This window comes from Trachemys scripta, chromosome 6 (assembly GCF_013100865.1).
Source record: "Trachemys scripta elegans isolate TJP31775 chromosome 6, CAS_Tse_1.0, whole genome shotgun sequence".
NCBI classification, from domain to species: Eukaryota; Metazoa; Chordata; order Testudines; family Emydidae; genus Trachemys; species Trachemys scripta.
This window is the reverse complement of record NC_048303.1, coordinates 52,787,808-52,814,154: the sequence shown is the minus strand read 5'-3', so window position 1 is coordinate 52,814,154 and position 26,347 is coordinate 52,787,808. Positions and strand designations below refer to the sequence as shown.

Genomic DNA, 26,347 nt, shown 5'->3' with positions numbered 1-26,347 from the left:
GGGTCAACTGACTTGGGCTCATGGGGCTAAACCTAGCAATGTAGAAGTTCTCACTCAGGCTGTAGCCTGAACTCTGAGACCCACCCCCTCCCTTGGTTTCAGAGCCCAGGATCCAGCCTGAGCAGGAACATCTACATTGCTGTGTTTAGCCCTAGCAGCCTGAGCCCAAGTTTAAATTGACCTAGGCTCTGAGATTTGCTGCCTCAGGTCTTTTTTTTACAATGTAGACACTGAAGGCCCAATTTTCAGAAGAGCTGGCATGCTGGCTGAATGAGAGCTGAACTTGTCTGAAAATCCAGCCCTGATTTTGCGTGCTGAGCTCCTTTGAAGTTCTGGCCTCTAGTGTACAAGAATTAGATGTACACTAGCGCTGACTGTGGCACTAAACTCCACAAAGGGGAGAATGACCAGTGATAAGGGAGCAACATATGCTGCACTATGTCTAACTCTCACTTTGTCTCTCACAACCCAAAAGCATGCTGGCTATCTCAGCCACGGCCAGTCACCTCACCATGACCATCTGACCCCTGTTACCTAACAAGGGCTCTGATTTTAAACACTTGAAGAGCCCATAGCGTAAAGCTACAGGTCTCTTATTCCCTGAACTGTCCCAACTTCTTAAGCTACAAAGTACTATAAATTAGTGCAAATATGAATATCAGCATGTAATAGTCTTAAGTGGTTTTGCTTGTTAATTAAAATGTAGTTGCTGAGTTGATCAGGTGAAACTCCAGGCCAAATAAGATAATGTGATATATAAACCAAAGAGCAAAACAGTTTTGCGGAAGTGGAAGCATGTAAGTCAATACAATTAGAGGTAACAAAATAGGAAACATAATGTTTTCCTGCATTAGAAGAATATATTCCTAAATTCCCTAAATCAGATGGTAAGGAATTATCAAACAATGCAAATTGTATGGACCGTTGAACAGTCATTATGAGAACTGATAATAATATTGACAATAGCAGCTATGTTGGGGCGGAAATCCGCACATAGTTGCAAATCTGTGTGTTGCTCCATTTCTGCATTTAGCTGGGTGGAGAGGGCAAAACTGGATTAAAATAACTAGTGTGCTCCCAGTATTCTTATTATTTGTTATTTGTATTGCTCTATCATAGACTAGGGCCATATTTTGCTCAGTGCTGTACAAACAGAACAAAAAGATGGTCCCTGCCTCATGGGTCTTACAAACTACGTATAAGACAAGAGACAACAGATGGATACAGACAGACAGGGGAGTGCAAGAATAGGGTCATTCAGACCTTGGTGTAACCTTGGCTACAAAGTTCCCCAAAGGTCTGCCCACCCACCTAGAATAGCCAAAAGCATGCTTCTCTCTCATTCCCTGGTACACCCCTATTCCAGGGGCTGGAAGAGGGCTGACATATGATTTTCTCCTCATGGAAATCATCATATTCCCTGAGGAGCAGATCCTCCCCACCCACTTCCCTATTCCCGAGCCATTGTCGATCTTACCAATATTGTGTGTTACTGGGCTGGTTTATCAAATGAATTCACACATTTCTTGTTAGTTATGTTTTAAAATTATACTTATTTTCATTGGGACATGGTTGGTAGGTTCTTTGTCTATCCAAAGATTTGATCATAGCTCTGCAACGGCAGCAATGGGAAATTGCACAGCCCCAGGGGAGCTCCACTAAGCATTTGCCCTTTAGAGTGTAGGAGGGTAATTGCACCCTCCCATTTTGCACACCCTCAGCCACAGCCTGTTGCTAAATTGTTTCCCACCACTCTCATCATATTTGCACAGCCCCTAAATCCTTCCCTCTCCCTTATACAGCAGAACTGCACTGCGACTAGGACCCTATATAGCTATAGAGGAATGGGCAACAATTTCTCATTAATGATCTTTAAGCTACTTCACCGGGATATAATATAATATCACATCACATCATACAGGCTTTTTTATCTCTAAATTTACATAGTCACTTTTTAAGGAATAATTATTTTTAAAAAATCTTTAAAAGAACAGAATTGTTGAGCTATTTTTCTCTACTTTTCTAAAAATATTTGTTTAGCCCCGTACCCTTCTCCACTTCAGCACAAAAGCAGCTGATATTTCATGATATGCCAGAAATATTTTTTCATTCAAAGTCAGTAGATTTTATACACCACATCTATCTTGGTCTGCTCCCTGTAATTCAGTAGAGATGGTCCATTAGTGTAATAGTGTGGGAATGGGCAGGTACTTTAATATAAAGATTTTCTTCTTCTCAGATAACATATTTCCACTTCAGTTTTCTTCTATTGCTTGCAGTTAGCCAAGGTAATGTACTGTGAAATGATTAGCAGATGCAACATGTGAGTAAAAACCTTCAGTCATTAGCTCCTTCCAAAATTATGTTGTAGGTGAGCATGATTTCCTGGGCTTTTATGCATTAGGGTGAGTATCCATTTTGTTTCGGTGGTAAACTATAAGTTCTGTTCTGCCATCAGTGCACATGAATTAAAGGAAATAAGAACTATATATATGGACTAAGAGGAAAAGAGACACCAGAGTCCTTAGAGGCCTGTATATCAGCATTTAATTACTCCTTATTCAGGCAAAATTCCTTTTGTAGTCAATGGGAGATTAGACTGAGTAAAGAATGTAGAATTGGGTGTAAAATTAGCAAGATTTCTGTTGCTCTCTGCATTCTCTTCTCACTTATTCTGTGTGTATTATAAATTTCAAGGTAAAATACAGCATAGATGGCTCTCTCTTTTATATAGTGTCATTCTGAATTTCACATATATTTTCAGAGGTTTGTTGGTCACACGAAGCAAGGTTATGCAAATGACTATACATGTCCAAAAGTAACCCTGTTGGTGAATAGTAATGCTGGCAATTTGAAAATATCACTGAGATTTTCAAACTCGCCTTAAGAATTTGGACACTCCATTACGATTAAAATGAATGGGAACTGGGCATCAAAAGCTCCTAGACAGCTTTGAAAATCTCGGCCTACGTGACAAGTATTTCTCCTTCTTTGTCTTCTTCTTTTGTTGTTGTTCATTTATTATTTTTATTTCCTTGCATTTTTAACGATGAAATGAAACTAATCAAAACTTTCAGAAATCTAAACAGGAATTGATTAACTTTGAGCCTAAAGTTCTTGACGGTGCCATTTTAGAATAAAAAAATATGCGCCAAATCCTGCTGTCCTTACCGTTATGGCCTTAATCTGAGTGAGGGATACAGCATCCGGTCTTAAATGCTGTTTACTGGCTATTAAAGATGAAATTTTCCAAAGTACTTAGCATTGGCCTCACTTTGCTTGCTGGGCACTTTTGAAAATTCATCTTAAAGTTTTTACAGCATAGAAGTGAACAATTAAAAATAATTAATTTGAAATAACTGAGAAAATATATCTCATATAGTTCAAGTTATATCTTTCCTTTAATGGACTAACATTTTGTATTAATTATTATTGATTAACTAGCTCCTGCTACATAGAAATTTCTTTCTTGGATCTGACAGAGTTTAAAAGGTGATATATAAGGCTCAATCCTGCAATCTTTACTTAAGCAATATGTTCTCAGAAATCAGTGGGAGTTTTCCCTGGTTGATGGGCACAGGAACATGCCCAAGAAAAGGAGTCTATACTCAGAAAGAATTTTTCTTTATATTGTGCAGTTAATCCAAATACAAAGTCTTGCACTACATTTAGTGGTGTTGCGCTACTTCACTATAAGCAATTTCTTTTTATGTGCAAAATCTTTTCTCTCTTTAAAGTCAACAAAACAAAAACAAACAAAACACAGGAAAAAACAATTTGTGCTTAAAGTTTCTTGAATTGAAACTGCTGTGAATTTGAACGTTCTGATATATGCCCTTTAAAATTTGTACATCTACTGTTTTTATTTTCACTTTGCATTATAAATTATATCCATAATGTTTAAAAATGTTCTATTCCAGGGAAATATGGCTTTTAACCAAATAAAAATGTAAAGCAAACTTGCTCTAAAATCCATCTGTTCTTCATTTTCTTATAATCTATAATCAGGAAATCCATTCATACATGACATATAATTTTTGTGCTTTCTAGTGGGTAGTGGAATGTGATGTTCTGCATACAGTCACATCTAAATTGATAATTCTCCAGGCGGAGTGTAATTTTAAAGTATAGGATGAAGAAAGGTTTAATCTGTATATTAGAAGGCTTATACAGTTTTTTTGCCTCTGAATGTAAATTAGACCATTCTCTTTGGTGGATTTATCTGAAGGTGGGACAGCTGCCTCAGAGCAGGCCACAGCTTTGTGAGTAAGAAGGAGGATGCGGTTTAGAGAGCTGGTTTAAATGCAGGCTCTTCTTCGCTGTAAACCGCATGCACGTATTCATCATTGATTTTTAAATGATGGGTTCCAATATCATTGGTTTAGAGTCCACAGTCTTACATTCCTGATTCCACATTATGCCAAAAGAAAAACAATTTGGTGGCTGGAAAGAGAAATGGTCATTATATGGCTCCAAAATGCTAGCTGGCATAATATGCCAAGAACAGCAGAAATCCACTGGTAAAGAGAAGATTGCAGTAGTTCTTAAAAATAATTTGATGTTCTAAAAATATAAACCTAAAAAATATCATCACTGTTCAAAATATTTTATATCAGTAGGTAAATATATATAAAAAACCTGATGTTTTTGAATAGCATAATTTCTAAATGATGGAAAGATATTCCTGATGTTAAATTCTTTTCATTAAATAAATTAAATTCTTTCATTGGGTCGATAAAAATATTTTGTGGAAAATTGTACTGTTTTTGTTTTAAACATTTCTTTTCTCCAAAAATCAGAAGCAGAAAAAATCCGCTATGGTACATGGCCTTTGCTGGATTATCTCAGAAAGTTTATTATAGAATATTAAAAAAAAAAAAAAACAAGCATACAGTTTTTATAAAACAGCTTCATTTTCACACATGGAACAAATGCTTGTCATATCATATTACAACACATTTCACAGGGCGGTTTTACTTCCTTTTAACAAAATAGCTCCTATATGAAAACCAGTATCAGAGAAAACCTTGCCTATGCTTCAGCTTCTTCTGTAGATCACTTCACCACACTTCTTAACAGTTTTTTTTAATGCTGCTGCTGCTTCTTTTTTTTGCAATTACCAAGATAATTTTCCATTTGATTGTTTGTTTAAACCAGATCTCACATGAGTAAAGCATATGTTGTGTTTGTCAAACTGAACTTCATCTTAAGAAAAAAGCACTGCATAGCTTCTAGAAAAATACCATCCTTAAAATGTCCTCCTTTCAATCACCATCTCTCTAATAACCCATAGCATTAATTAAGGCTAAAAATATAGCAAATACACATTCAAAATAATTGTTCATTAAAAAAACCTGTATGATACTAAATGAAAAATTTTTGCAAGTGCTCTGTTACTTCAATTTTGATGAGTGTAAAATCCACTTTTTAATTAATACATATTTTATCTTGCTACCTGTAGGATGCTGTTGAGAAAAGAAACAGCCAACTTAACTATGAACAAGACTTTTTAAAATTTTAAATATATCCGAAGTCATTTTGATGTTTTAAAGTCTTTATCTTAATTTTTCCAAGTATCCGGAAGAGCATTATACTTGATAAAGTGAATACATTTAGCCTTATGTGTTTGCAGATTAAAATTATGATTTAATATTCTTCTTACTCAGACACATTTTAATTACACAAATCAACATGCTACATTACACCAAGTGGATGCATTCTTTTATTTATCAGTATTCCTATGGTGTACTCTACAAATTTAGCCTCAAACACACCCCTGCGAGGTATGGCAATCATCCCCATTTTAAAGATGGAGAAACTGAGGCCTATAGAGGTTAGATTACTTGTCCATGATCACGCAGGAAGTTGGTGTCAGTACTAAGAATAGAACCCAAGTTTTCCAATTTCTAGGTCAGAGCCTTGCTTACAAGCCCATATTCCCTTGTTATTTTTTGAATGCATATCTCAGTCTGCTGATTCTGAACTAAACATTCCAGAATGGAATATTTTGATTAATATTTGTTTTCTTGATATTCATATGTGAGAGTTCCCTCTCTGTCTGCATTAAAGATTTAATATTATTTACTTCAGTGGGGTTGTACATTGTCTCTACCTCCCGTGGTCCCACAGAGCCAGAATTTGGAGAGCCATTACAAAGCCATCTCTTTTCCCAGGCTTTCTCTGCAGGGAAGGTTCATGGGTGAGAGGGGAAAGGTCTTGTTTTTGGTGGGCTGGGAAGACATTAATTGCATTGCTATTCAAGCACTAGTATTATTGCAGTTATAGAGGAGAAACTGCTTCCAAATTAGCACAATACGAAGCATTTGCCTGTCAGGATTGTTTCAAGGATTTGCGGAAGGCAGGAGGAAAGATATCAGGGGCATTTTCCAAATAAGGACATGCTCCTTCTCCCATTGAATTTATTGTTGACAAGATCAGGTCCTAAAAGTCAGGGGAAGAGAGTAGAAAAGCATTTAAGAGTCTTCCTATTCCTCCCCCGGCTTTTTCTGGAAATTATAGCCTTGCTATACTTGTTCTTTGTCTAAAAACAAAACAAAACCATGAACTGGAAAGGAGTGAGTCAGCCAAGTCACAATCCTCTTGTATTTGTCCATGAAAGCACAGCACAGTTTTCTGCATTTTTTTCAACCGTAAGATTGTCTGACTTTTCCTGACTCTTCTTTGTAACGAAAGTTAGGTTTTGGCTGGTCTGAGTGCACAATACTCTACAGTATATCAATAGTGTCAGATAACCACATTTTACTTCACTGCATCATTGAAAGGTCAACTGTCATGAGGGAAAGTGTCTCAAAACCAATTGTTCCAAATACCAGATGGATTATATTTTCACACATGGGCACTTACACTGCACCCATAGTAAGCTTTGTCAGTTTATATGCTGGTTTTGGTAATATCAAGCTTTAATTTTCATGTACAACCTTAGGAAATGTGTTTGAATCTCTACTCCTCTTCTTAACATTTTGTTCTGTTTTTCCAAAAAAACAGGGAATGGGTATGGCAACCCCCGAAATTCACCAGGTCTGCTGGTCTCACCTGGCAACTTGAACAAGAATATGCAAGCAAAATCTCCGCCCCCAATGAATTTGGGAATGAACAACCGTAAACCAGATCTCCGAGTGCTTATTCCACCAGGCAGCAAAAATACAATGCCATCAGTGGTAATGCATTCCTTAGGCATTTCTTCTTTCCCTTCAAACTATGGCTATTTCTCTGTGTAGACTCCCATTCACTTCCATGGCTTTGGATCAGGCCCTATATTCTGACATTGTCCAGTCTGCTCTGGTTGTAGACCGGTTCCACATCTGTTTATATTTTTTATGAAGTCATTTTTACTTCCTCTTCTTTTCTATTCAGTTAGAAAAATGGTAACTGTTTTCTGCACACTCTCAATTTCCTAGCACTCCTTCCTAGTGACTGGAGAATCCTTTCCTAGATTTGTTACAAGATTGAACTTAGTCCTATACATGATCTGTAATTAACAACTTTGGTTTAGTTTCCACACAATCAGAGCCTCAGCAAATGACAGACTAACCAGAAACAAATGAGTTGGAAATCTGTCGTGCTGGGAAAAGGGTCACATTTTATAATGATGAGAAGCAGTAATTATTCCTTAGATGTAGTAAGAAAAAGTGAAAGCATCTAACCTGGGAGCTATGCATCTCCTGTCTGTGTTAACAAAGCTGAAGCAGAGGACTTATGATATAAGGTTGAGTCATCAAGCGTTTCATGTTAGTGTCTTTCTATTCCCTACAAAAGAGTAAATCTTTCATGAGCGATGTAATATTAAAAGTGAGGATGATTAAAAAAGGATCCTGATAGTGCTGTAAACACATTTTTCCATTATGTAACAGACAAGCTATTAAAACAACATGCAAGTTGGCTACTTTAGCCTGATGCATTATAAATTAACTTTGAATATCAAACTAAAACCCCAGAAATGTGACGCTCTCTTCTTAAAAGATGAGGAGTAATAAATACAGTCTCCTATGAAGCTACACTCAAGTAGACCAAGGCTGTGACAAGCTGTCTCCATCAAATGATTTATTCCAAAGACCTTAAAACTGATACTTTCTAAGGGATTCTTTGACTGGTCAGGTCTCTGGCAACAAGGTGCTACTATACAATCTCTGCAGCCACTGGGGCTGGAGAGAAATAATGAATAGTGAGACAAGGACCTGTGCTGAAAACTGGATAGATTGTCTTCACAATTGAGACAAATATCTCATTAGGAGGACAAAGAATGTCTTTATGAAATGTTATTTTTGTAGACAGTGTTCAAAAATTATTTAACCTGTTATGCCTATCAGATGAAGCTATTTATTGTGCTTGAAAGCTGTCTGCTGATAAATATTTACGTTTACTAATTATTAACACTCCTTTCCTATGCTCTCAGTCTGAGGATGTTGATCTGCTTTTGGTAAGTGGTAGTGATGCTCATCCTACTAATACAAAAACAATTGTTTTGTCTGTTTTTTATATGGAGTTAGTGGTTGAAATAAAATTAAGCATTCCCAGTATTATCGATTTGGTATATAACATAGGTGACAAGAATGAAATTGTTACCTATATTGTTCAACCTCTGCATGTTTAAAAAAAAAACACCTTTGAGAAGGAAGCTTAGCCACTATTAGTATTTTACTAGCATGCTAAAAGAAGACTACTTTTTTTGCAAGTGGCAAACCTTATGAGGGGTTTTTTTAAGTGGTTCTCTGGACATTTTATCCTTTTGCTCCTAGAATTTGAATTCCTTGGTGCAATTTGTGCATTGAAATATCCAGTGCCAAAGAATTAAAGACAAATGTATAACTGCTTTGCTAGGTAATATTTTTTAAGTTTGTTTTACTGTGAGAAAGAATGAAGTAGCCAGAGCACCATCTGCTGGAGAGAGTTTATTATGCAGCACTGCCGCAATATTGCTTACTGAATTAAACATAAAATCCATTATTGCTGATTTTAATAAAATTTTTGCATTTGAATGAAAAGCAAAACAATGGAAGTTGAGTTTACATATTTCATCAGTTTTTCACGTGGTCTCTTTTCTACCCACAATAAAGCAATCTTACTTGTTACAAGTTTGGTTTCCTAGGAGATACTGATGTAATGGGTTACTATGGTGACAACTAATCTCTTGAAGGATTGTAAATGATAGGGTTGACAGAGTTCATAAAAGCGACATGTTAAATGATTAATTTCATGAAACCTGTATTAAGTTGTATCTCATGCACAAAACGTACCCTGAAATCCAATACATTTAACTGATTTAAACCTGTCAATAATTTGTTTATTTTACTTACTTTAAAAGAATCAGAGGATAAATAACTCCCAGTCTGCTCAGTCATTGGCTACCCCAGTGGTTTCCGTAGCAACTCCTACTTTGCCAGGGCAAGGGATGGGAGGATACCCATCAGCCATTTCCACAACATATGGTACCGGTAAGTATCAATGTAAGATGTGAATAGTAGGGGAGAGCAAGATACTGACCTATGCAGTGGCTCAGTAGTAATGAAATTCCTTTATGTATGCTGCACCAAAGAGAGGAATTTGTATTCTGTATTACTTTAGGTGATTGAAAGCCTCATTAGCTTACTCTGAGTCTATAAATGACTTGAGACATACAGGGATTCAAGAAGCAATTGCATTGTTATAATGGAAAACTGCTCTATAAAGCCTTTTCTGAAAGACTTTTGCTAAACAGTATAACTTAAAAGAGGCACTTCTTTGGTTCACACAGCTAAATATTACAGAAAATTACATCACACCAGTACTGCATAGATTAGATGGATATATAGACTAGATGCCTTTCTGGAAGATACACTGTACTCAAATGCAAGCTCTTGGACTCAATACAGTACAATGGGTTGCACTATACAGACTAGATGAGCTAATGCTCCCTTCTGACCTCAAAGACTGTGAAACTATGACTATTTATGCATGGCAATAATGACTCTATGGTTCAAGACCATTTCTGGATCTTTATGTCCAGAAATGCCTCCATAAATTAGAGGATGTTATTAGTGCATTATTTGTTCCCAAACTGATTAGTTGACTTAAGAAAAGGCTCCGGTTTCGTTAGTGCAATTTAATACCACTGGCATAATGAAGATAAAAAAGCTTATTATATTATGTATGTAAATTTAAATTATGGTGCTACTTATTGTTTAATTGTTTTCCACTTAATTTAGCTATTGTCTGTTCTGTTTTCATATCTAGAATACTCACTGAGTAGTGCAGACTTATCATCTCTCTCTGGGTTTAACACAGCCAGTGCTCTTCATCTTGGTTCAGTAACTGGCTGGCAACAGCAGCACCTACATAACATGCCACCATCTGCCCTCAGTCAATTGGGGTAAGCAATAATCCTTAGATTATCCTATCATTTTACATTACTTAATGCTGGTTTGCATGAGAAACAATGGCTTCTATAACCCAATTAATCCCAAATCATAAATGAGATAACATATCAACAAAAGTCTACTATATGTAACAGCTCCACTTTCAAAATCCAAAACTTGAAAATTGGTATCACATCGGAAGCTTGGCAGGTAGCTAAACTACAGTCTTCTATTTCCTAGCACTAACTCAGTGTTGTAGGAAAGCGTACTGTTGTTTATCTAATCCTTCATTTGTCTAAGTGATATTTAACTTCCAACACAGAAGGACAAAACAGTACACTCATAATTGTGCTTCTTTTGCTTTTGTTTCCCTTAAGCTTTTTGATTCCCTGTAGTTCAGTGCACACTTTTAAAGTAAAATTTGCAAATTTTACATATTTTAAAATCACTGATAAATAAGAATGGCATAATGATTTGACCTGAGATGAATCCATAATCTTGTCTGATAATCACATAATTCCATCTGCTCAGCTGTGACTTGCAAGTTTCATTTATTTGGAACTGCTTTATAGAAGTATAACATAATTGTGACTAAGAATCTGGCAGCAGATAAACCTAATTTTGGTTTGCCTGTGTCTAAGAGAATATATTCGTGCCCTCTAGTGGCATTTTCAAGACATTTCTCCAGTAGATGTGAAGCCTAGAAGAAAACAGTCCTGTATGGTTTAAATATTTTATAAAATGTGAAATTCATATGTGAAAAACAACCTAATTCATTTAACAAACAAACAAAACTATTGGCTAATTGAAATACATTTTTAAGGGCCTGATTTTCAGAGATGCTGAACTCCTACAAATCCTAGTGAGCCAGGTCCTAGGTGTTGCTGGCACTGCAAACATTATAGCTGAAGATATGGCCAGACATGCTTGAATTGAAAGTAATTCATTGAGAAAAGTACCAAATTAAAATTGACTGAATATATCAACTAGTAAAGTTTTAGTTCACTGGTATTTGAAAGCATCAAGTCAACCTTTTTCAAAAAGACAAATGTTACACATAAGCTTTAAATATTTTTTTTTGCAAGACTGCTGCCATAATCTGAAAGTATTTAATGTTGTAAATGTGGTTTAAACTTCAAAATTATCTTTGTAATTTATTCGACCTCTTGTTTGCCATTGGCTTGGGTTTTTAGAGGGATAGCTAAACAAAGGTGTAGAAGAAACATATACTTTTTGAATACCACTTCTGTAAAAAAAAGCTACATAGTTACAGATATTAACTGCATAAACACATACAACCCAAAATGTGCTGATTTAGAAAAAATAGTCTTAATACGTCTTCATTATCCCTTCCTTATTGCTTTTCTTTTTGCAGCATGTACTGTTTTGGGGCAAACATGCTAACTGTACATCTAGGGATATCAAATCCCAAAGAAATTGAAAACTCACATGTTAGCTATCAATGTATAACTTACTGTAAAGTTGATTGTTTTCAATGGTTTACCATAATAAGACTATTTGGTTAACCAAACAAAGTATAAATTAAATCCTAAACTAACAACATGCCTTTTTAGATATGTCACACATCATCATATGTTTCTAATTCATATCACAAAAAAATTGAAAATTAATGTCTGTGCCTAGTGGAACGTGTTTTGGGCTTCTGGTTTTAAAATTATTTTTTCAATGATTTTCAAGTGAAGTTAGTACTGTGAAAACTGCTTCATTGACAGCCCCAGATGAGTCTTCCACTTATGCAGAAAATAAGCATGATTTCTTTGTTTTATTTTGTATATTGAGATTTATATACAAAAGCACCTATCCTAAACTTTGGGTGATTTAACAATTTCTTTAAAATGCACAATTCAAACACAAATTTATAAGAAAAAACCCAGCCCACATGAGCAGAAGATCAGCTAACTAGAACTTCCAGAAACAGAAAGAAATGCCCCACTCTCTGTAAGACCCCTAGGTACCCAAACCCCTCAACCATTCTCAGAAATTTGAGCAAACAGACTGAAAGTGTAGTTGACCTGCCTCCAAATTCCTATACTATACTAGCTGAGGGAGGTGAGTTCCAGGGGATACAAAGGTAGGGGAAATAGGTTAATATGTTCAGAACTAATACGTTTATTTGGAAGTACTTAAGTGAACAATGAATGTGTGGTTTCTGTTAAACAAGCTTTGGGAAAGACCTATGATGTGCCTCAGACAGGGCAGTTAATAGGGAAGGCATGCAGATTCTCCAGGGGGCTCTATCACCAATGCCTACAGCAGTTCACTGCAGTTCATGTTCCACTCCACATGGCACAGGAGCATAGGTAGTATTACAGCTTGTCCCAGGTGGCCTGGGTCCCCATGAATCTGTGCTCCGCAACAGCTGCTGATTTGGCAGCATTTTCTGAACAGGCTCTAAGACGAGTGCAAAAAAACCACTGCTCTTCATCTTGGTCCAGTCACTGACTAGCAACAATACTAGTGCCCATGTTCCTGAGCAGTCTTGGAGGGATAATTTCTAAGGACATCACAGTTGTACAGACCCCATGTCTGTTCAGTTTTTGGCTTTTTTTTTTCTTCTCTTTTTTTACCAGCTCTTTAGCTGATCGAAAAAAATTACATTTTACATGAAAAGGTGTTCCTCTTTTTGACACCTCTCCTCTATGAACTACCTATTTTAGATTGATCAACAAAAGCCATGAGTTGTTGGTCACTAATGACCTGAAGTGGGTTTGAGCTCTAATCTACAAGTGAAAGGTTCTGTATCCAGTTGCCAATTTCTTGATCCACATGACTCCCCTACATGGGATATATTCTTCCTTGTCCATAATTATCAATCTAAGACAACACATTTTCTGCTTTGAGTGTTAGCTACGGGCAAAAGAATGGGTTTCATAAATAAAAATGCAGACTTAAATACTCAACCACAATATTTATTCAAAATAATTTTTTATATAGACAGTAATTTATATAACAGTGGAAGTGTCTCCAATCCTTTCTCAACCCTATGGAACAAAGAATTGGCTCAGATCCATAAGCTTGCTCCAGAATTCTTGACTAACAGACCAAGTAGTTAGTAGTTATAACTGTAAATTCTCAAGGTCTTGGTTAATATCCAGTGCTAAGCCCTAGGTACCCTCACCCACACACATGTACAAATAAATGTATTCTGTGGCAAGGAGGAAAGCAAAACCAGAGACAAAGCCCTGGGGGGGGGAGGGGCGGGGCATGCCATCTTTCCCACTCCATGAAAATCTGTGTTGTCAAGGGCCATGTGGTCATAGATTCACCACTAATACCCATGCCTCTTCCCAAACCCACCCTGACTCAAATTCCAACTGGAGGTTAGAACAGATGGAGACCTATACAGAATATACATCACTGGCATACAAAGTCAAAGCTCCTTTGCAGATTCCTTTCATCCTGACATTTCCTAGTCCCTGCACAGAAGAGCCATGCTAACTCTACTTCCTAATGGACCATCCATACCCAAAGAGGGAATCGTATTTGCCCCAGCTGATGTACATCAAATAATTTCTGTGTGCCACTCATATTGATTTGAATGTGAAATGAGGTTTAATATTTGACGTATATTTCCTTTATTATTCCTATGAAATTAAATGTTTTCTGTGCAATGTATGAAAAAAGATGACCACATTAATGTCAGTGTGAGTGGATTATTAAGAACATAAGAACGGCCATACTGGGTCAAACCAATGATCCATCTAGCCCAGTATCCTGTCCTCTGACAGCAGCCAGTGCCAGATACTTCAGAGGGAATGAACAGAACAGGACAATTATCAAGTGATCCATCCCCTGTCATCTAGTCCCCAAGGTTTAGGGACATCCAGAGCATGGGGCTGCATCCTTGACCATCTTGGCTAATAACCTTTGATGGATCGATCCTCAATAAACATAGTTAATTCTTTTTGAACCTGGTAGACTTTAGGCCTTCACAGCATTCCCTGTCAATGAGTTCCACGAATTGACTGCATGTTCTGTGAAGAAGTACTTCTTTGTGGTTGTTTTAAACCTGCTGCCTATTAATTTTATTGGGTGACCACTGGATCTTGTGTTATGTGAGGGGGTGAACAACACTTCCTTTTCTCACTTTCTCCATGGCAGTCACAATTTTATAGACTCTGTTATATGCTCCCTTTGTCTCTTTTCTAAACTGAACAGTCCCAGTTTTTTTAATCTCTCCTCATATGGAAGCTGTTCCACTCATTTGTGTTACCCTTCTCTATACTTTTGACAATTTTAATATGTCTTTTTTAGATGGGTCGACCAGAACTGCATGCAGTATTCAAGGTACTATGAATTTATATAGTGGCATTTTATTTTCTGCCTTATTATCTGTCCCTTTCGTAATGGTTTCTAACATTGTTAGCTTTTTTGACTGCCACTAGACACTGAGCAGATGTTTTCAGAGAACTATCCACAATGACTCCAAGATCTTTGTCTTGAGTGATAACAGCTAACTAAAACCCTATCATTTTGTGTGTATATTTGGGGTTATGTTTTTCAATGTGCATTACTTCGCATTTATCAACACAGAAATTCATCTGCAATTGTTTTGACCAGTCACCCAGTTTTGTGAGATCCCTCTGTAATGCTTTGCAGTCAGCTTTGGACTTAACTATCATGAGTAGTTTTGTATTGTCTGCAAACTTTGCCACCTCACTGTTTACTCCTTTTTTCGGATCATTTATGACTACGTTCCAATACAGATCCTTGGGGGACCTCGCTATTTATCTCTCTCCACTGTGAAAACTGACCACTTATTCCTACCCTTTATTTCGTATCTTTTAACCAGTTACTAATCCATAAGAGGACCTTCCCTCTTATCCCATGATTGCTTATGAGCCATTGGTGAGGGACCTTGTCAAAGGTTTTCTGAAAGTCCAAATACACTGTATTGACTGATTTCAGCGTGATAGCCGTGTTAATCTGTATCAGCAAAAACAATGAGGAGTACTTGTGGCACCTTATAGACTAACAAATTTAACTCACCCAGGTCCACTTGTTTGTTGAAACCCTCAAAGAATTCTAATAGATTGGTGAGGCATGATTTCCCTTTACAAAAGTCTTATTGACTCTTTGTCAACATACCGTGTTTACCTGTGTGCCTGATAATTCGGCGCTTTACTATAGTTTTAACCCATTTTCTGGTGTTATCTGACAAATAATTGATGTTTAGTAATTGTATAGAATTCTTTAAAATTAAATCATTTTCTTTTGCCCCTTGGATTTTCTACATTAAACCCCATTTATGTTTCAGGGAGGTTGCTGTGTTGTTCAAAAGGCAAAGATAATATTAGCCTGGGTCTATGTAATGCATTTTATATGAAGGTAAAATAAGCATTTGTGTAAAATAGACATTGATATTTGCTCCATTAACATGTAAAGGCAAAACCAGGTATTTATCCCATGCAGAATTTGGATTTAATAGTGAAAAGCACCTGTGTCCTACCCTTTTATAACAAAGAAAAGAGATCAGTTCTTCATATATCTGCAGTCTCCCACCTTGCATTCTAAGTCTTACTCACACTTGCAATGTATACCCGTGCATAGTGGGCTATCATCACTTATAATGAACCACATCAGCTTATGACTCACAAAGTTTTGGCTAATGAAGACTAAAGAGACAAGTTTTCACACTGGTTCCTGAACCTCTGTACCAAGAATAATGTACATTAGATTGCAATAATGCCAGCTATATTTCTCAAGAGTTGCACTCATCCTACCTGTCTTTCAGAAATAGGGTGACCAGATATCTAGATTTTATAGGGACAATCCCGATATTTGGAGCTTTTTCTTATATAGTCTCCTATTATCCCCCATCCCTGTCTCAGTTTTTCACACTTTCTGTCTGGTCACCCTGTTCAGAAACTTGCTGCCTATAGAGACTGTAATATATAATATAGTACAGTGTATATAAAGAGATACTGATCAGTGTGTTTCATCAAATCATGTGAGAAAATTTCACTGATATACTTGCCTTACCCCGGATTGAAGAATTATATTCCTGTGTTTTAAAAGTGTCCCAATCTCTACAGAGCTATATATCAAGGTCTATATCACAGGCAGTCCCAAATCAAATCTCCAGGTCCCCAACACCCCATATGTTGAGGAATTTCAGATTCAGAGCCAAGTTTTGTATCCACACCCACCTCTAGTCTAAAATGTTTATTAAATTGCCAACCTACTATCCCAGGCAAAGCCCGAACCTCTCCTAAGGGGATACAAGATTAAATCCATAGGAAAATGAAAAAAATCAGGAGATATTTTTATTTCTTGTTGGATTTTTTTCATCAAGGTCTCAGCAAAAGTAGAATATTTCACTGAGTAAGTAGAAATGATCATGTCTAATATTAACAAACAGTTCTCTCCACACGATTAAAACGTACTTCCAAAATGCAACAGAGAGTACCCCGTTTGCCTTCAGAATGTATTTGGGAGTGCATGAGGGAAGGAATTGTACACCTCACTGCACTTTTTAAAACATTTGCATCAATGAGCTCTGCAGTATGCTAGGGGGAGGGTACAGTAGCAAATTTTGACAAACTGTTCTAAATGAATGCAGGGTAGATGAAAGCAATCATTGTTGGAGCACTTTGTTCTGTCTTTGTTGTCTAACAATAGCCATCCATTATTAAACATTGTGACAATTAGTGATAAAAAGCGTTTGATATAGTTTCAGTAGAGAAGCCAAATTGTTTCAAGTATAAATCTGCCAAAATGAGACAAAATACTGTTTTGCCTTTCACTGGAGTTACAGTAGATGTTGCATAAGTAAAATCCCCCCAAATATTCCCTCACTCTTAAAACCCTTGAAATTATGTGTCTGGGGACTCTAACTTCAGCCTGATTTATGGTTCTTAATTGGAACCATGCCTCAGAATATAATAAGAATTACACACTAAGAAAGATACTTTTGAGATATGTATAATAAAAAAGGGAAATTCAATTTTGGCCAGTAGGTGGTGCTTTTGTACAAAACATTCTTCAAAGGGAAGTGGTATCGTTTCTCCCTTATTTTAGAATAATGAACATTTTTCATATTTTCTCTCGCTCCCACACATTAAAGCTTCCCGCTGCCTCTAACCTGTGCACACAAATATACAAACAAAAAATCAAATTAGAATAAGCATTTAGCATACTTTCTTTCTTTCTTCTCTTAACAATAACACAGAACTATAACTTTTGTTGGTATTTATGACACTCTTTGTTTGAGTTGGGTGTGCCCACATGCAAAGCAATATATTCCCCTGATGTCCTCAACTACATTTCAACTAAAAGTCTCTGGTAGCTTATTGATTAAAAGACACAAATAATATTTTGAATTTAGGAGTCTTAAATCTGTAGCATAGATTAATACATCAAATCCTAACCTGCCTAGGGTATATTTTTTTAATATTAATCCCTTTCAAGGTTCAGCTAATTTGAAGTCTTCATTTTGGAAGTTAAAAAACATACACAGTCTGCATTATCTAGTACATTGCTACTCATCAGTGTGAATGATGGTAACAATACTTTTGTGCATCTGAACTAATCTGATTGAGCTCAACAGAAACTCCATGCTTCCCCTGTCACCACCTGTGCATGAATGCGTACACATATGCATATGGATCAGTAACTGGTTAAGACAGGAAACAAATGGTAGGAATAAATGGTCAGTTTTCACAGTGGAGAGAGGTAAATAGTGAGGTCCCCCAAGGATCTGTACTGAGTCCAGTGATGTTCAACATATTCATAAATGATCTAGAAAAAGGGGTACACAGTGAGGTGGCAAAATTTGCAGATGATACAAAACTACTCAAGACAGTTAAGTCCAAAGCTGACTGCAAAGAGTTACAAAGAGATCACACAAAACAGTGACTGGGCAACAAAATGGCAGATGAAATTCAGTGTTGATGAATGCAGAAGAAATTCACACTGGAAAACATAATCCTAACTATACATGCAAAATGATGGTGTTTAAATTAGCTGTTACCACTCAGAAAGAGATCTTGGAATCATCATGGATAGTTCTCTGAAAACATCCGCTCCATGTGCAGCAGCAGGCATAAAAGCTAACAGAATAGGAACCATTAAGAAAGGGATAGATAATAAGACAGAAAATATCATAATGCCTCTATATAAATCCATTTTATTCCCACACCTTCAATACTGCATGCAGTTCTGGTCGACCCATCTCAAAAAAGATATATTTTAATTGGAAAAAGTACAGAGAAGGGCACCAAAAATTAGCTTCCACATGAGGAGAGATTAAAAAAACTGGGACTGTGCATCTTAGAAAAGAGACGAGTAAGGGGGATATGATAGACATCTATAAAATCATGACTGGTGTGGAGAAAGTGAATAGGAAAGTCTTATTTACCCCTTCATATTACAAGAACCTGGGATCATCCAATGAAATTAATAGGCAACAGGTTTAAAACAAACATAAAGAAGTACTTCTTTACACAATGCACAGTAAATCTGTGGAACTTGTTAACAGGGGATGTTGTGAAGGCCAGAAGTATAATTGTGTTTAAAAAAAGGATTAGCTAAATTCATGGAGGATAGGTCCATCAATGGTGATTAGCCAAGATGGGCAGAGATGCAATCCCATGTTCTGGGTATCCCTAAACCTCTGACTACCAGACACTGCGACTGGATGACAAGATGGATCACTCGATAATTTCCCTGTTCTGTTCATTCCCTCTGAAGCATCTGGCACTGGCCACTGCCATAAGACAGGACACTTGGCTAGATGGACCATTAATCTGACCCAATAATGCCATTCTTATGTTCTAATGTTCATCAGTTATAAAGAAAACTCTAGTGGTTTCAGCAGTGCAAAGGCTCAGCATCCAAAATGTATCATAGCACTTACAAAAATAATAGAATTTCTTGATAGGGAATACCATAGAGCCATTCAAGAGGGTCATGTCTGTTGTGATGCCTCTTTCATTGGGTCTCAATATTCCTGAGAGATTATTCCTCACATTCCTGGCATGCACTGTTATCCATAAGAGTCTTTAAACTGATGTTTTGGGCAAGTGTTTGTACGTTTCTGGGGGCTCCATGCCTCCTCAGTCTGTAACTGGGTTTCCTTTCCTCCTACAGAGCTTGCACTAGCACTCATTTATCTCAGAGTACAAATCTCTCCCTGCCTTCTACTCAAAGCCTCAACATCAAGTCAGAACCTGTTTCTCCTCCTAGAGACCGTACCACCACACCCTCGAGATACCCACAGCACACGCGCCACGAGGCGGGGAGATCTCCTGTTGACAGCTTGAGCAGCTGTAGCAGCTCATATGATGGAAGCGACCGAGAGGATCATCGGAACGAATTCCACTCCCCCATTGGACTCACCAGACCTTCGCCGGACGAAAGGGAAAGCCCCTCTGTCAAGCGCATGCGGCTCTCTGAAGGATGGGCAACATGATAACGTTATTACCTATTAGTTTTTTTCTTGCAGTGTGTGTGTGCTATACCTTAATGGGGGTGGGGGGGGTCGATATGCATTATATGTGCCGTGTGTGGAAAAAAAAAAGTCAGGTACTCTGTTTTGTAAAAGTACTTTTAAATTGCCTCAGTGATACAGTATAAAGATAAACAGAAATGCTGAGATAAGCTTAGCACTTGAGTTGTACAACAGAACACTTGTACAAAATAGATTTTAAGGCTAACTTCTTTTCACTGTTGTGCTCCCTTGCAAAATGTATGTTACAATAGATAGTGTCATGTTGCAGGTTCAACGTTATTTACATGTAAATAGACAAAAGGAAACATTTGCCAGAAAGTGGCAGACTTTACTGAGAGAGAAAGCAGCTGTTATGCAACATATAGAAAATGTACAGATGTTTTGACAGACCCAGCAATGGGTGGCCATGAAGAAATGTTAGAAAGAGTCTGGGTCACCTACCATACCTAAAATGCTCACAAACATGCAGGCATATCATTAGAGTATGGCACTCAGTTAAAAGGATCAAAGACATGTAAAAGAGGACCATACTTGTAAAAATGTTGTGTTTGAGGGCTAACATATTTAATTTTTAAAATTCTGGGTCTGCATTACTTATTAAATAAAAAATAGAAAAATATGTACATTACATTTTGCTTATTTTCATATTAAAAAGTAAGACAGAGTTTGCAAAGCATTTGTGGCTTTTTGTAGTTTCCTTAAGCCAAAATGTGTGTTTTTTTCCTTGATAGCTTCGCTAATATTTTAAACAGTCCTGAAGAAAACAAACAGAGGACTTTTTGTATAGAAAGCACTACCCTAAGCCATGAAGAACTCCATGCTTTGCTAACCAAGATAACTGTTTTCTCTTTGCAGAAGTTTTGTTTTTGAAATGTGTATTTCTAATTATATAAAATATTAAGAATCTTTTAAAAAAATCTGTGAAATTAACATGCTTGTGTATAGCTTTCTAATATATATAATTATGGTAATAGCAAAAGTTTTTGTTATCTTAATAGTGGGGGGATTATATTTGTGCAGTTGCACATTTAAGTAACTATTTTCTTTTGGTTTTCTTTTACTCTGCATACATTTTACAGATTCAAAGTCAGCTGTCAAAAAACTAATCTGTAAAAGGTTAGAATTTACCCAAGATGTAACAACCTAAATCATTTTAATACAACATTTACAAATCATTGGGTGAACTGAGATCGATTGTATATACTGATTAGTTCTTTCATGCTGTTTTGTGCATTGTAACAAGTTCAGGACCCTGATATTACTTATGTCCTGTGTATCTTGTAGTTTTCCACAATTAAATGACAAAGTGGCATAACTTGGCCCTTTCTCATAAATTAAATGAAGCTGATATTCTGTCTGCTAGAATTGGATGTGCATCTCTTAAGGCTGCCAGGTAATTAAGTGGAGGTGAAGAGATCCACAAGTAGTGGAGAAAGAAGTCAAAAGTGAGGAGTTGGCACAGAAACACAAGTTATAGAATTTTAGAAATCTTAGAGAGATTTGGGTGGTCAATAAAAGAAGCATTCAAAAGCAGATTTATCTTGTACAACCAATACTTAGCCAACAGGTCACCATCATTCTCGTAGCCCTTATTGGTCACATTATCAAACAGAGGGAATGTTGTTGAACAATGTCTCCTGTGTATTTCACCCAAACAGGTTTTGTATGGAGCATCCACCATTTTCTCCTACCATATATTTTTCTTTAATTAAAATTGTGTAGACAGAAAGAATATCCCATTCATTTTAGTTCCTCTTTGTCCCTCATGTACTATTACAGGAAAATGGTGGAATACAGGATTTTTAGTTCAGCATTTATGTTGGGTGGGATTTGTTGGCTTTTTTTTTTTTTTGATGCAATTCCCCATTAAGATTTTAGTGCCATTGTACAACTGATAATGTTTCTTCTTTTCAAGAGTAGGTCTGTCTCCCACTTAGATGCATTGACACAGTAAGGAATCTAGCAGCAATAGCTGTCTAAGTATCAATACGGAGAGGTTATGTTATGGGAAACATGCCCTCTATTTCCCATCTATACATGCAGTTGCTGTGCACTGCTCATTGATAAAGTCTACCTCTCTGTGGTAGCAAATGGTGTATAGTGTACATTGTGCATTATGACTTGGGCTCTTCCTTTATATGCAACCTGACTACAAGTGCACACTTGGTCATGCAGAGGCTAGTGCATTGCTATGTGTTTTGGATGTTTTCTAAGCAGAACAACATGTTACTACTGCATCCATCCTGTCTCGTAGAGCAACCTGTGGGATCAGAAAAAAGATACGTGTGCATAACAAAAAGTGAGATTAGCGCCCATAATCAGTTTTTTAAAACACAAAACTCTTTTTCAAAATACATTTCTTCACCTTAAAATAAATCTATTCTCATATTCTCAGTCTGAGATTTTTAAAGTTTAATGTGTCTAAAATATGCAAATATATCACAAATGTACCTTGCCATTTCAAAAAACTTAGGTTTATGAGTATTGTTAGTAGTAACTTGTCAATGGGGGCAGGGGAGTCAGTCTATTGAAATATGAAGAATAGCCATATTAATAGTTTACCTTACAATTTGCCTCAGCAACACAAGAAAAAGGAAATTTGAGATTCTAAGACAGTAGTGGTATAACATACATTACCTTAAATATCTTGCAGAAAGTAGCATGAAAGGTATTGCCGTGACAATTTTTAGTAATTCTAACCATGGTTTTATACAAACGCAAATCGAATCACATGAATACGGATGCCAGTCGTCCCTTTTGTTCCTGCTACTGAGCTCAATGAAAGTATAGTGGCAAGATAGTGGGGGATAATACATATTTGTAAACTGATCTAATTAAAAGAAGCACAACTTTGATTGTGAAGTAACTTTCTGTAAACTATGACTGTCTACTTTTACTTGTTCCTTTATCTGTAACTTACCACATATTGTGTTGCAAAGGTAATTTGGGTTTATCGTGTGAGTCCTTTGTATTTAAGGAGTTTGGGGCAGAGCCCTAAAAGAGTATTAACATTTACTTTACATTAATCCATGCTATATAATGTTTTAGGCAACATTCTTAATTGCAAGTTCAAATACCTTAAGTGGCATTTTGTACATCTCCAAATATTGTTGTAGCTAAATTAATCCTTCTTTAAAAAGGTGTTTTCAGTTAGCCCAGTTACTGGCAACAATGATATGATGTACACAGTTGCACAATCTGTATATTGTATGCATTGTTGCCTTTCACAATGGAGCTTTTATCATTTCACTGTTTTTCAAAAGTTGTGTTTTATAACAAAATGGCTTATATTTTTCCCAAAAGTGGAATTTAATGGTTTTTAATGAATAATATAAAAATATTTGTTCTCATATCTTTTTCAGGTAAAGCTAAAGTAAGAATAAAACAACTCAATATACTGTTTTCAAGAATGTCAATCCTTTTGTATTGTATGTATTATCCTATATACCCATCTTTTAACTATAGACGTACCAATGCTGTTTTGTTTTCTTTTTCCTCTTCTTCTCTTAGAAAGTAAATGCTTTGTAATTTTTTAAAAGCCACTTGAAACCTCAATAAAGGCTGTTGCCTAAACATGGCATACTTCATCTGTTCCTGTTTATGCCATCTGCTGTGATGTCGTCACTTATATGGCATTAATTTCCTGCCACTACAGATCTCTTGAAGGACTGATGGAACATTGGTGTCTGTTAGAATGCTTCAGACTGTAGATGTAATCAAAGGCTTTTGTTAATATATTTTAACCAAAGATGTGGAGCAATCCAAGCTTTGAGCCACACCTTCTGCTCAAAATTCTCCATTTGATTATTTTCGTAATCAGGTGTTGCATTTTCCCTTCCCTGCTCATACCTCAGACTGATCCATACCTCAGTTTGATTCAAAGAGGTCAGTTCAACGACAAATAAAAAATGCAGTACCTGTGTCCTTTGTGGAGTAAATAATGTAAAACCTGAGTTACCTTAGGCATTATACTTGGATTGCTTCAGATGGTTTGTTGTATCCTTTTTGTTTCCTGCTTCTTCTTTTTCTGGGGATTTGTTTCCATTAAACAATGGTAATTAAAAAGTAAGCTTGTAAATGGGGGGCATATACAAGCATTTGCAACAAGTATTAAAATAGAGGCTCACAGCGGCATAAGCTGGACTTTGTCGCCACTAGATGACAAGATGTTATAACTAAGTTAAACCACATCTGTGTATCTCAAGGGACTTAATTCAGCTGTCTGTAGTGAACAAAAATGGGAAAAATTCACAAGTTTCTCCTGCTGGAAATAAGGTATAATTTGTATTTTGCAGACAAATCAGTAAAGTTACTGGCTTTCTTAGTGATACCGTGTCTGTGGTGCATTTTTTATTAATTACATAATGTTTTGTTATTTAATTATATGCCATTGTACTTTTGAAAGCAACACTGCAACAAACAATTGCAACTATTGTCAGTGGTTTCTATATTTGATTCCTAAATGGGGTAAAATGTTAATTACAAATCTATATGCTTATAGGGGCCTCTTCACCACAGTATCTCAGGGCCTCACGAATGTTAACGAATTTACCTTCACATCATCCCTGTGAGGCAGGGAGATTATCACCCCCCCTCCCCCACCTCCTTTACAGACAGGAATCTGAAGCAGAGAGAGATTACAAACCAGACTCTGATACCTGTACTCATCTGGGGAGAAATCCTGTCCCATTGAAGTCAGCGTGACCTGGATTTCACCCACTGAGTATAGTTCCTTACTCTGCATTGGTCCTTTTGATTTCAATGGGACCACTCAGGGAGTTGGTGCTATTTAATGTGTATAAGCTTATCTGAATTTGGCCCCCTAAATGACTTGCCCAAGATCAAATCACTCAGGTCTCTTGAGTGCTAGCCCAGTGTTTTAGCGACGAGACTATCCTGTATATGAAGTGCCCCCCCCCTTTTTTTTTTTTATTTTTGCTTAATATATTCCCTGGGTGACATTCTTTTAACAGTTGTGGCAGGCGGAAGGAAGAGTAACCTATTTATTGCTGCAGGCCCCTTTTCACGTTACACTTTTGATTTTGGAGTCTGTGAATAGAAACCACAGTTTCTTTCAGCAAGATATACTTTAGTGTTAGAGATAGACAAATTATTAATAGTTTAAGGTGCTTGGTGAATGTGACAATTTCAAAAATAACATTAGAAGACCTAGATTCTAAATATATTGGTGAAAGAAAACAGCCATGCCGTTAATTACTGTTACATGTAATCAGCTGCCCCCGCACTCCTACGCACAGTGTGTAGGACTTGCTCAGTGACTGCCTCAAGGAGCTGCACTGGGGAGCCAGCCAGGATAGGAGCAGCAGCGAGCCCTGGGGTGTACCATGTGAAAAATTCTGTGGCTGCTCATGCATTAAGTGACACAATTGCTTTTTTAACAGAAATGTTTCTTGTATTGGTGTGTTTGGCCCCAACATAAACATTTAGGTGCTAAAGTTAAAGGGCATTATTTGTGTTGTATCGTGTATGTGTTGCTCATACTCAACTAAAGCACTACTTTACCTGCAGGGCTAACAAGACTTCTGCAAAGTTCCTCTGGGCACGTAACAATATGTGTAATATTTTTGTAATCATTGCACAGAGGTGTCAGATTTATGACCTCTTTCTCCTGTAATCAGATTCCTATACATTTGATTGATAGTGAAATATTATCAATGGGTAGAGAAGAAAGAAGGCTGTTATTTAAAAAACAGAATTCTTTTTTTTCACCCCAAGAGTACAAAAACTGTGATTCGCTTGCTTTAAATTTCAGGGATTAAAAAAATAAGATTATAAAATCTGCATCTTGAGAAGGAATTAGAAAAATCACTTTACTCCTCTCACTAAGCCCCCCTCATCTTAAATCCATAGTGGAACTGTGCCTTTGCATTACAACTGCGAAGTAAAGGGTACGGAATAACTCAACCACTCACCTTTAACATCCAAGCCCTCATTCACTCAGTTTTTTTCAGTAGCACCCATCATCATAGCTCTAAGTGCAGTTCTGACTAGCACTATTTGCCTCACAATACATACCTAGAAAAGTTAAATCATATCCAGTTCATATAAACTGCAGAAAATGATCTCTGTACCGTTCCTGGCAATATTTTGTATTTACATATTGTTTTTCATCCTTAAGAATCTTAAAGCATACTACAAAAAAAAATTAGCCCAGTGCTAAAGTTCTAGTCCCATTGGCTCTCCAAGAAGCAGAGTGGACACCACTAAAATTTACCTCTAGGGATGAACATGGCATCTGTTTAATAGTGCATAGAACTGTACACTGGAGTAAGACCAGGACACCAGAACTAATTAACTTTATGGAATTAGGGTTATGGAATCTCTAATGACCACAAGTTATTTAAGTTCCCAGGAGCTTGGTTTTACATCTGTCACAAAACTCTCCCTGCTCAACACTCACCAGACCATAGTGTTTGGGTCCAATCATGCTAGACCTTGTGCTTTTAGGGTATGTCTACACTTCAGTTAGATACCCTCAGCTGGCCTGTGCCAGTTGAATTGG

General features: G+C 36.8%; 1 protein-coding gene across 15 annotated transcripts in view; it reads left to right on the top strand.

Moving 5' to 3' along the window:
* Positions 1–24,152, top strand: part of MEF2C (myocyte enhancer factor 2C) — a 144,962-nt gene extending 120,810 nt beyond the window's left edge. For 10 of the 15 annotated variants that reach the window (XM_034773270.1, XM_034773267.1, XM_034773274.1 and 7 more), the window contains 5 exons: positions 7,006–7,178; positions 9,323–9,452; positions 10,231–10,366; positions 14,628–14,660; positions 19,464–24,152. In XM_034773270.1, coding sequence (XP_034629161.1) covers positions 7,006–7,178; positions 9,323–9,452; positions 10,231–10,366; positions 14,628–14,660; positions 19,464–19,785 — 794 coding nt within the window. In that variant the 3' untranslated portion in view covers positions 19,786–24,152. The remainder of the gene's footprint in view (positions 1–7,005; positions 7,179–9,322; positions 9,453–10,230; positions 10,367–14,627; positions 14,661–19,463) is intronic. The other 5 variants (XM_034773280.1, XM_034773279.1, XM_034773276.1 and 2 more) reach the window with 3 other exon arrangements.
* Positions 24,153–26,347: the final 2,195 nt, after the last annotated feature.